The following is a 13,108-nucleotide window of genomic DNA, read 5'->3' on the forward strand; positions in this document are numbered from 1 at the left end:
TAAACCAAGATCTTCAACAGTACTACAAACTTATTATTATTATTATTATTATTATTAGTACCATATTTCACAGACTGGTCAGATGACTTCTTGACACACTACGATTGGAGTCATGTGGGCCACAAGGAGATTGGGAGAGTCGAGGGGACTGTTTCTGTGGACATGGAGTCTCTTAGGTGAGTTGCCTTGATGGATTGAAAAATTAGCAATAATTTTAAAAATTTTAAAGATTGAGCATTTATGTAGCGCAATATCCACTACACATGCTCACAGGGAGTGCCTGACCCACAGCAAAGTGTAACGTGTAGAATGAGACATGATGCCTGTTAGGCGATATTACAAGTTTTTTTTCAGACAGAGACAAGTCTGTTAACGGCCAGGTATTCATTTTACACCTGAGTACGGTGAGAGGATGTGAGTAAAACCTTTTCCAAGGACTCAACTATGCGCTGAATGAGGCTCGAACCCAGGACCTTCCGATCCGAAAGTGAGTGTCATATCACTATACACCACATAGCCGCATAGTAGGGAGAAGAAACATCAATTTAATTTACTGAGACCGATGATGTGGATGTTTTGGGTTTCCCCTTTGTAAACAAAGAATGATGAATGAGATACTGAATGCATTTGTTGACAAAGGGGAAATCTGAAACGTCCACATTGTCTGTCTCAGCAAATTAAATTGAAGCAGCTATTCCCTTCTATCAGTGTTAGTTATTTCTGTGGCCTTTTAAGCATCAACATTTGAATTGAAAAGAGAGAGGCTGCTGTGTTGGATAAAAGTCTGAAAGGGTGTCAGATCGTGGCCTTCGTAAAGTTATGGCCTGATACTTACCAAAAAATGACGTCAAAATGCCAGTCTTTTGCCACAAGAGAAAACAAATTGTGAGTTGGGTTCAATAGTTCAACCAATGAAATAACTTGTTTCCATGAGCTCTACTAATGACAACTCACTAGACGGTGCAAAAACTGAAAATGACGTCAAACTTCCAGTCCTTTTGGATTTCAGTGTCAGACTATAACATAACGATGGCTACCGTCAGATACAGTGACTTGTAAACCCTTGTAAAAAAATTTTTATTCTCTATTGTCTTCTGGCACTTTTCTACTCACTTCATATCTTGTTGTTACCAACATAAGTGCCTGCTCCACTCACTTTTCTGAATTAAAAATTCACCCCATACACCGGAGCATACTCAATGTCTCAATCGTTTCTATGTTATATGTTTGTGATGAGAATATTGGCTATTTAGCTTAACTGCTGGTCAAAATTACTTCGCGATGGTGGCGAACGAATCGGCGATCTCAAGAAGTGGGTGAGAGAGAGATCTAGAAATGACTTTGGTTTGAAACGAATATTTTGTGTTCGTGGATAGCTCACACGGTAGAGCCACGCTCTCACCTGCCAGGCGGAGTTGTCGTACCAATAAGGTCGCAGGTTCAAACCCCACCACCGCCGCGAAAAAATTTTTTATTCTCTATTGTCTTCTGGCACTTTTCTACTCACTTCATATCTTGTTGTAAACCCTTCCACTTTTGGTGGAATAATTCCTATTTCCACTCTTCCTCTCTGCTATTCCGCCATTGTCTCTAACATTCCGATTTTCAAAAATGATGATAATGGTAAGAAGAAGAAGAAAAAAAAGGAGGGCGGGGGGGGGGGGGGGGTTTAAAAGGTGATATCTTTATAAATAGCTAATAGATAGCTAAGTAGGAAAATTAATTGCACCCCTTTACCCCTTCCCCATTCCATTACCTTATATAAGAGAATACTGTTTTTATGTGTTTGGTTGCAAAGTTGGTTGTCACTTTGATACAGAATTATCCATGAATAAGAAATTCCTATTTTTTGTCTCAAATTCCTATTTTCTGAAGTTATGATTCCACTTTTGGAATATGAAGGATTAGCAGGTCTGGGTAAAGCAGAATGCAAAAAAGTTGATGAAAACTTTAGAATAAAAGAGCTTGAATTGAATTCACAAACACAAAACATGAGGAAGTTTTCGGTTTGGACTTATAATTACAGTATAAGGTGGCTTTCTTTCAATCAGAAATTCACAACATAGGTGCCAGTTTTCTGGTTCATGTCGGAATTCCGTTTTCGCAGTATCTCGAAGTCAAATACCTCCAGTTTCGGTGTTTTGAGTAAAATAACCTAATAGCATCTGTAAAAATTCGAAAACGTGATTCAGCCACCTTTTCAGTGTATGGAGGTACCTCTGGTACTCTCTGTCTCTCTCTGTTCTTTGGCTCCCCTAGAGAGAGACAACTGCACTGTGAGTAGTTCACTATGTATTATAAGTTGGTTTTAAAATCAAATTAATTTCCTCATTTTGTCACTATGTTTGCTGTTTTAATCATTTAATAATGGTATAAAAACGATGATGAAATAAGAGTAAAGTTCAGGCCACATTTTCAGTAGGAACCTTGTCAGGTTTGGCAAAGTGTCGAGATTTTAGTTTCAGGTTTCAGCACTTCTTCCTGCTGGCACCCATGATTCACAATACTTGAGATCACTTAAAAGTCAAGAAATGCAGGGAGATAACTGACGTATTTGAATTGCATTGAATCACAAAACACAAAATTTGGAATTCTTGATTCTGTTGATTTGGGGGACCAGACAATGCAACTGCAGAAATAAGGACCATTGCCCGCTAAACAAACAATGTTTAGAATCAAGTTTAATTTACCAAGCCTCAGTCACCGAAACTAAAACAAACAAGCAAGAAAAATATGTAGGACTAACGGAAAATAATTTCAAAACAAGATTCAACCTCCACACCTCAACATTTAGAAACACTAACAAAAAAAACATCCACAAAACTCAGCAAACATATTTGGAAATTAAAAGACAACAAACTAGACCACAACATTTCATGGAAATTTTTATCTAAAGCAACAGGATACACACCAACATCAAAACAATGTAGCTTATGTCTGAAAGAGAAATATACTATAATCAAACACCCTCATGAAGCCACACTCAACACGAAAAATGAGATGTACAATACGTGTCCACATTGCCAGAAGTTCTTATTAATCAACTTCAAACCGGAACCACTTCAACAAACAACAACAGTCAACAAACCAAACTCATGTAACACACAGTCCTGACGATGGCTGAAACATTGATGTAGACTGACTCAAACGTTGTGGTAAATATTAAAATTATATATATAGTGTGTCAGTGCACTACATAATCAGTCTGAAGGTGAACATTTTGGATTTGAATTTTTTTTTCATTTTCTGAAAGAATGTGCTCACCAGAGCATTTTAATCTTCATTAGAAGTAAATCTGGTGATTTTTCATGAAGTTATGGTCAGATGTATGAGAACGGTATCCAGCAACTTTTCTCAAATTTCATACTTTTTCAATTGAATAGCTGTAAATTATATATATATAGAATAGAAACAGTTATTTATTTATTTTTATTTATATGTTTACCCATATATTTATTATATATATATATATATATATATATATATATTAATAATATATATATGTTTTGTTTTTTGTTTTTTTTTTATTTGTTTATTTACTTATTTATTGTGGACAAGGAGGTACTAACTGTGTCTTCTTTCCCTCTATAGCTGTTTTCCAACATTCTGTCTTTGACTTGGAATGACATTATTTGGTTTCGTCTTTGCCCCAGCCAGAGTCCTTGGCTGGGAGGGAAACATTCAATTGTATAATTGTTTTGGGAGATGATATTTTTTTTCTCTTGCAAATCATCTCCCTGATATGTATTATATTATTTTTATTTTACATATATATGATTTGTAAACATTTCAGTGTGTTCCTCTTTCTGGGGAGCTTGTTTGTGGCAGGATGAGATGTTTCGGTGATCTCAAACTAAGTACACTAATAGTGTGCTCTTGGAATCTACATCTGTTCCCTATTTGAACCAATTCCCCTTTGTCTTTCTTTTTCTTCGATTCTTTAATTGTAATTCTAGAACTTTTCACTATCCCATTTTCTTCCTTCTTACTGGCACTGATATAACCTAAATGTGTTGCTAGCCCCGTGAAACTCTCAACCCTCTCCTTACCACCCAAAGGAAAATCGTCACATTCGTTACGATATAACCAACAATTTTCTTGTCCTGATTTCATTTTGTTATAGTTATAGCTATAAAAACTCGACACTGCATTGCAGAGCTCATTTTTCTGAACAAAACAAGCACATAAATACTCGTTACTGTTCTGTCTGAAAAATCAATTTTTTGCATTGGGTGAGTGTGAAGTTTCGGGTAAAATTCTGAAAATAGCTGGTAAGGAGAGAGTTGAACGCAAAAGCAAATTTATTCATTTATTTACTTCCCTATTTATTTATCTATTTTAGCCCTGGCAATAAAAGCAGTCTCAAAATAGTTGATACATTTCTCCATACTCTACGCATTGAGCTGCAAACAGATAATGTGGAGCCTTGTTCACTGCAATCCAACCGACTGCTGATTCAACACGATGCTAAAGGTAGGGTGCGGCTATTTGGTCTAGTGGTATGACACTCGCTTTCGGATCGAAAGGTCCTGGGTTTGAGCATTGCTCGGCGCATAGTTGAGTCCTTGGAAAAGGCTCTTTACTCTTTACTCACATTCTTTCACCGTACTCAGGTGTAAAATGAGTACCTGGCTGTTAACAGCATTGCCTCTGTCGGGGGAAAAAATGGTATTGTCGCCTAGCAGGCGTCATGTCTCGTTCTACATGCTATGTGTTGCTGATGGCCAGGGACCCTTTGTAAAGGGATTTGAGCACGTTTAGTGGATAGTGTGCTATATATAAGCTCAAGTTGTTTTAAGATGAAGATACCTGATGATTCCTAATATTCTAAGCTAGAACCTATCAGTTCTCTTTCCTTCGATCTGTGGTCTCGGGCTCTTGTCCACAACGCATACATGTGGGACAGGTGGAAAGTCCCCACTGATGAAGTTGAAGCGATGATGCCGTAAGGCAGGCTCTCGACTGGTCGACTCACTGCGACCCAATGCCTCCCCTTGTTGGTACAGAAGCCTGGCAACTTCTCTTCCAGTTTCGAGGAGTCTACTTCCCCAACCCCTTGAGGGATTGAATTTGTCCAAACTGACTTCCATCTCATGTGCGTAGCCCTGTCCAAAGTCAGGGAAGCTAAGTACAAGGTTGCTGGACTTTTCAGCTCAAAACAGGGTCATCGTCCATTATGCACCTGAGATGGGGTTCCCCTCTTCCCCTATTTTGTTAATCGAGCCAGTTGTAATCGTCTCCTGTCAGATATTGGGGGGCTGGATTGCTGCCATTATTGGGCCCCATTTTCTAGGCATTTTTGCCAGCGTTCCTGGCATGGGCTTCCAAAGTTTTACATCAACCTTCTCAACCTTTTTGCTCTACCCCACACTGGAGCGCAGTACTCTGCTATGAAGCTGGAAATCCTCAGAAGTGCTTGATAATCACCCCAAGTCGTTCTTGCCAGCTTCTAGAAGACTGTTGCGTTTCTCTATCTTCCGAGCAACACTCCTGTGAAAAATGTGACCGTAAAGTGTTGTGAACACAGTTTCATTCCCACGAACAAACCAACAACAAATGGCTGTCTTTTAATTTAAAATATATTTTTTTATTTTTTAACCTTAGCCGTAATATAGCATAATATCCACTAAATGCACTAGAAGTCCAAGCCAACAACAACATTTAACATGTCAGACACGACATTACACCTTTAACTTTGAGGCACTATCAGGACAACGCTGTTACTACTTAGATAATTATTATGTGAGTATAGAGAGCCAGTATTTACCAAGGAATCAACATAGCATAGCCCCTGAGTCGGATTCGAACCAGGGATGTATTGATCCATATAGGAGTGTCACTTCACAAGAGCTCTAAAATGCACAAATTAACTTTAATTTGTCTTCTTATCCTTATCATTTTTACACAGGTAACAGTACAGCTTTGATTTGTGGGAATGAAATTGCTGAGATTCACCTGTTTGTATTCCCAGCCATCTTGACATTCATCAAGGGATCGGGACCAGCCGAGTCTCAGATCAACAAATTTCAAATCACCATAAAAGTCAAAAGTAAGTCAAAAAAGTTCATAGGTCTCAAATTTCAGCTATTTAGCAGATTTCTGCTATTTCAAGCCCCCTGCTATTTTATTCCACTTGGGCTCCAGGCTCTCAGTACTTTCTATACATCTTCAAACATTAATATAAACAGTCTGGTTTTAAGGGACTTATTCATGTTTATTAGTTCTTTAACAATTTTTTTTCCTTTTTATCGTATGATTTGTATGTTAATAATAATAATTCTATATTTTACCAGTATTGTCATTAACTCTCTCGAGTTCATATACATGGAAAATCGAACCAATTTGTTCGATTTTCAGTGAGGGTGAACTTGATAGAGTTAATGAGGGTATATTCCTCCATGTTATTTATGATAAATGCGCATTCCACGGAAGCTGCAAAATTTTCCTCCTTTTTAAAAAAAATTCTGACTTGACACCTTTAAAAAAGGGGACAGACATTTTACCTCAGAATTATTTCATGGATGTCTGACTTAAGTCATGAAATAAAAACCACGAAATAAAAGTGCTCGACTTTAATGTTAAAGGAGTGGTAAATATAAGTAGATAAGATTGTTGTTTATGATTGGTTGTTGTACTTCTTGTGATATTTTGGTGTCGAGATTATCATGGTTGTTTTAGTTGCAAAGAAAGTGTTTATTTCTGTGTCTGCATGCGGATGTAAGTTCATTTCTTTTGTTCAGTGTAGCCATGTTTGGTTGAGCAATGATGTAAAAATTTCTCTTCTAAGCACAGATTGCATAATTTGGTGGATGTTGAGTATGATTGTGCTCTTGAGATAGTTTTCCATGTAATTATATGTTCTATGTTGCTTTCTTTTAGGTTCCAAATATATTCACTCATTGTAGTAGTGTGTCGTTTATGAATGTTTTAGAATGATGGTATGTGTTGATTTTATCTGGTTTTAAATGAGCATTCTATGAGACCGATGTATGTCTCTTGCTTTTGTGTGTCTGAGCGTGTAACTATGGCTTGGCAAACACCGTTTTGTGTCGTGCAAGCAATGGGCAGCTTGTCTGGGTTCTACAATTGCATTTTTTCTAAACATTGTTGTTAAGTTGTACAAGTTGGCATAATTTTCTTTTATTTTGAGATGATTTGATATTTTGGATGTTTGGCATGCAGGAGTATGGATGGTATTTTTGTTCATTATGGGGTACATGGCTGCCAGTTTTCCGGTTCATGCCGGAATTCCGGTTTCGCGATATCTCAAAGTCAAATACCTCCAGTTTCATTGTTTCAAAAAATGTTGAGGGAGTACCTCTGGTACTTTCTGTCTCTCTCTCTGTTCTTTGGCTCCCCTAGAGAGAGACAACTGCACTGTGAGTATTTCACTATGTATTATAAGTTGGTTTTAAAATCGAATTAATTTCCTCATTGTGTCAATATGTTTGCTGTGTAATCATTTTATAATGGTATAAAAACGGTGATGAAATAAGAGTAAAGTTTAGGCCGCATTTTCAGTAGGAACATTGTCAGGTTTGGCAAAGTCAAGATTTTAGTTTCAGGTTTCAGCACTTCTTCTGCTGGCACCCATGATGGGTTTTGTCAGATGCATTTTTATAGAAGGCTGAAGAATTTTTTGCCGATAGAGGTTGTCACATTTTTACTGTAGGGAGGGTTGAACCATGTTATGGTCCTTCTTTTGTATCTTATCGAGTGAATAGGTCTATTTTCTTCTTTTTCATATTTGAGTGTATATTTGTAACCACAATTTTAAAGGACATCTGTCTAAGGTGGCGTTGTCTCATTAAATATTGAGATGGAGAGCTTTTTTCTTTTTAAACCCAAACAAGCCATGAAAGTCAAAGAAACTTTTGGTTTTAGATCAACTAAACCTGCCCCAAGCATTAATGAACTACGAAAATTCAAATGTGGAAACAAACAGTGAAATATTTAACGAGGCAATCACTCGTAGATAGATGGGTTCTTCAGGGAGGAATGCTGTTAAGTTATGTCCAGTTGGCATTGATTATTGTTTTATGTCTTTCTGGATGTATGGTTTGGTGTGCATGTGTGTGTTTGTTGTGTGTGTGTGCATGTGTGTGTATATATAACATAAGACATGACTTGGGTACTCGTAGAGAGGACAGTGTTGTGATTTTTTTTAAAAGCTCTAATGTATGAAAATGGAGCTACATTTAGATCAATGGAAATTGCATTGCTCAAGTATTTGTTTTTGTGGTCAAAAACAATGGAAGTTGCATTGCTCAAGTACTTGTTTTTGTGGTCAAAAACAATGGAAATTGCATTGCTCAAGTACTTGTTTTTGTGGTCGAAACCTTCTTTGCATTTTGCTTGGAACTTTTAGCCAGATTATCGGCACAGGTTTGGGAATTCGTTTTTTTTCCTACTTATAACACATATCCCAGAAAATTAGCTTGTGAATGCATTTCTATTTCCCCCTTTAGAATGGTACATAGTTTTAGTTTTTGTTTCAAACCATTGGGTTTTAAAGCTACGTTTAACCAGTCCATATCTGACTCCATATCCAACTTGTCCATATCTGACCAATCCATATCCAACCGATCCATATCCAACCGATCCATATCCAACCGATCCATATCCAACTAGTCCATATCCAACCAATCCATATCCAACCGATCCATATCCAACCGATCCATATCCAACTCGTCCATATCCAACCAATCCATATCCAACCAATCCATATCCAACCGATCCATATCCAACTAGTCCATATTTGACCAATCCATATCCAACCCATCCATATCCAACCAATCCATATCCAACCGATCCATATCCAACCAATCCATATCCAACCGATCCATATCCAACCAATCCATATCCAACCAATCCATATCCAACCAATCCATATCTGACCGATCCATATCCAACCAATCCATATCCAACCAATCCATATCCAACCGATCCATATCCAACCGATCCATATCCAACTAGTCCATATTTGACCAATCCATATCCAACCCATCCATATCCAACCAATCCATATCCAACCGATCCATATCTAACCGATCCATATCCAACCGATCCATATCCAACTCGTCCATATCCAACCAATCCATATCCCACCGATCCATATCCAACTCGTCCATATCCAACCGATCCATATCCAACCGATCCATATCCAACCAATCCATATCCAACCGATCCATATCCAACCCATCCATATCCAACCCATCCATATCCAACCGATCCATATCCAACCAATCCATATCCAACCAATCCATATCCAACCGATCCATATCCAACCAATCCATATCCAACCAATCCATATCTGACCGATCCATATCCGACCAATCCATATCCAACCAGTCCATATCCAACCCATCCATATCCAACCAATCCATATCCAACCGATCCATATCCGACCAATCCATATCCAACCAATCCATATCCAACCGATCCATATCCAACCGATCCATATCCAACCAATCCATATCCAACCGATCCATATCCAACCGATCCATATCCAACCGATCCATATCCAACCGATCCATATCCAACTAGTCCATATCCAACTAGTCCATATCCAACTAGTCCATATCCAACTAGTCCATATCCAACTAGTCCATATCCAACTAGTCCATATCCAACTAGTCCATATCCAACCCATCCATATCCAACCGATCCATATCCAACTAGTCCATATCCAACTAGTCCATATCCAACTAGTCCATATCCAACTAGTCCATATCCAACTAGTCCATATCCAACTAGTCCATATCCAACTCGTCCATATCCAACTAGTCCATATCCAACTAGTCCATATCCAACCCATCCATATCCAACCGATCCATATCCAACCCATCCATATCCAACTAGTCCATATCCAACTAGTCCATATCCAACTAGTCCATATCCAACTAGTCCATATCCAACCCATCCATATCCAACCAATCCATATCCAACTAGTCCATATCCAACTAGTCCATATCCAACCAATCCATATCCAACTAGTCCATATCCAACTAGTCCATATCCAACCCATCCATATCCAACTAGTCCATATCCAACTAGTCCATATCCAACCCATCCATATCCAACTAGTCCATATCCAACTAGTCCATATCCAACCAATCCATATCCAACTAGTCCATATCCAACTAGTCCATATCCAACCAATCCATATCCAACCCATCCATATCCAACTAGTCCATATCCAACTAGTCCATATCCAACCCATCCATATCCAACCCATCCATATCCAACCCATCCATATCCAACTAGTCCATATCCAACTAGTCCATATCCAACTAGTCCATATCCAACTAGTCCATATCCAGCCAATCCATATCCAACTAGTCCATATCCAACTAGTCCATATCCAACTAGTCCATATCCAACTAGTCCATATCCAACCAATCCATATCCAACTAGTCCATATCCAACCCATCCATATCCAACTAGTCCATATCCAACCAATATCCAACTATATCCAACTAGTCCATTTCCAACTAGTCCATATCCAACCAATCCATATCCAACTAGTCCATATCCAACCCATCCAATCCAACTAGTCCATATCCAACCGATCCATATCCAACTCGTCCATATCCAACCAATCCATATCCCACCGATCCATATCCAACTCGTCCATATCCAACCGATCCATATCCAACCAATCCATATCCAACTAGTCCATATCCAACCAATCCATATCCAACTAGTCCATATCCAACCGATCCATATCCGACTAGTCCATATCCAACCCATCCATATCCAACCAATCCATATCCAACTATTCCATATCCAACCCATCCATATCCAACCCATCCATATCCAACCAATCCATATCCAACTAGTCCATATCCAACTAGTCCATATCCAACCAATCCATATCCAACTAGTTCATATCCAACTAGTCCATATCCAACTAGTCCATATCCAACCCATCCATATCCAACTAGTCCATATCCAACTAGTCCATATCCAACCGATCCATATCCAACTAGTCCATATCCAACTAGTCCATATCCAACCCATCCATATCCAACTAGTCCATATCCAACTAGTCCATATCCAACTAATCCATATCCAACCAATCCATATCTAACTAGTCCATATCCAACTAGTCCATATCCAACTAGTCCATATCCAACCCATCCATATCCAACCAATCCATATCCAACTAGTCCATATCCAACCCATTAATATCAGACTAGTCTATACCTGCATTTCCAACCGATCCATATCCACCTAATCCATATCCAACCCATCCATATTAGTCTATACCTGCATATCCAACCAATCCATATCAGACTAATCCATATCCAACCCATCCATATCAGACTAGTCCATATCCCTGTAGCCAAGCAGTCTGTATCCAACCGGTCCATATCTGACCAGTTCATATTCAAATTATGGACATTCCACTGATTTTTTTTTTTGCTTTCAATCAGAGGCACCCTGAAGTAACTGTTCGTCGTAGAGTTAATAGTAATAGTCATTATCAGTAGTAGTATTAATATAACATTTGTATTCTTTGGTTTCCAGTCAGAAACAACCCTTTGTCGTACACTTCATAGTCACCATCTGTCCTAGAACTAATATAAAATTTCTATTCTTTTGCTTCCAATCCGAAGCAACCCTGAAGTTACCCTTTGTCTTACAGTTAATAGTGACCATCAGTTGCAGAATTAATATGAAATTTGTATTCCATTGTTTACAGTTGTCAGATACAATCTAGGCGATATTCGCTTGATTCCAGTAGCAGAACCCAGACTGATCTACTCCCCCAACTACCCAAATCCATACTTGTAAGTTTTTTGGTTTTTTTTTTTTCTTTTTTGTTTTTTTTGTTTTGGTTTACATAGTTTTAACACTTGTTTCCTTGTGTCGACTAATGCCCAGAACCATTCTGGCCGCCCTTTTTATGAATTCATTCTCGGTGTATAGAGTGTTGTTCTATACATTTACGAGCAAGAAACAGTTGAGAGAGAGAGAGAGAGAGAGAGAGAGAGAGAGATAGAGAGAGAGAGAGAGAGAGAGAGAGAGAGAGAGAGAGAGAGAGAGAGATAGAGAGAGAGAGAGAGAGAGAGAGTGCATGGCTCTCTCAATCTTCTTCTTCTTCTTCTTCTTCTTCTTCTTCTTCTTCTTCTTCTTCTTCTTCTTCTTCTTCTTCTTCTTCTTCTTCTTTACTCACATTCTTTCACCATACTCGGGTTTAAAATGAGTACCATTAACAGCAGTGTCTCTAACGAACAAAAATTGTAATATCGCCTAACATGCGTCACTTCTCATTCTACATGTTATGTGTTGCTGTTGGTCAAGGACTCTTTGTAAAGCACTTTGAGCATTTTTAGTGGATATGGGCGCAATATAAAAAATTATGTCTAAGACCTGTATATTTAATGGGAACTACAAAATCCAAATTTGAAGAGGCAAAATTTGGAACAACCCAAAATGCAATTTTATTTATATTTCAATGATTTATCACAGTAGAATTTTTTAATAGTGATGTGCAGTGTCAATCAATTTGATAATTTCGGACCCATTTGCTCAAAATGCTAATCTGCCGGGATTAATCAGATATCAAAAAGGGAGTTTAAAGCTTAAATGACAAGATTGGTGAAATTTACAATTTATAAAAAATATATACAATGCCCCTTCACTTGAACATAAAAGTCAGAAAAAGCTTGGAGCAGGCACTTGTATCAATAGTGGTGAGAAATATGGAATATGGAGAAGTGCCAGATGAAAACAGAGAATAAAAGTATCACAGTGTCAGAGCATTGGGCAGCTTCTAAATGTGCCTTGGGATCCAACTGATGGGGCAACCTCCACCTTGGTGAGAGAGAGAGAGAGAGAGAGAGAGAGAGAGAGAGAGAGATTATTATTATTATTATTATTATTATTATTATTATTATTATTATTATTATTATTATTATTATTATTATTATTATTATTATTATTATTATTATTATTATTATTATTATATATTGCTATTGTTATCATCATTTTAATTATTATTATTATTATTATTATTATTATTAGTAGTAGTAGTAGTAGTAGTAGTAATAGTAGTAGTAGTAGTAGTAGTAGTAGTAATAATAATAATAATGAAGTTTTC

At 37.7% G+C, this 13,108-nt stretch overlaps 1 protein-coding gene across 1 annotated transcript in view; it reads left to right on the forward strand.

Moving 5' to 3' along the window:
• LOC144957135 (uncharacterized) overlaps nucleotides 1–13,108 on the forward strand; it is an 84,807-nt gene that overhangs the window by 4,246 nt on the left and 67,453 nt on the right. The window contains exons 2-5 of the mRNA XM_078888156.1: nucleotides 74–176; nucleotides 4,343–4,473; nucleotides 5,909–6,049; nucleotides 11,708–11,795. Coding sequence (XP_078744282.1) covers nucleotides 163–176; nucleotides 4,343–4,473; nucleotides 5,909–6,049; nucleotides 11,708–11,795 — 374 coding nt within the window. The 5' untranslated portion in view covers nucleotides 74–162. The remainder of the gene's footprint in view (nucleotides 1–73; nucleotides 177–4,342; nucleotides 4,474–5,908; nucleotides 6,050–11,707; nucleotides 11,796–13,108) is intronic.

Source organism: Berghia stephanieae, chromosome 11 (assembly GCF_034508935.2).
Source record: "Berghia stephanieae isolate SIO BIC M18660-M18661 chromosome 11, UCSD_Bste_1.3, whole genome shotgun sequence".
In the NCBI taxonomy this organism is placed as follows: Eukaryota; Metazoa; Mollusca; class Gastropoda; order Nudibranchia; family Aeolidiidae; genus Berghia; species Berghia stephanieae.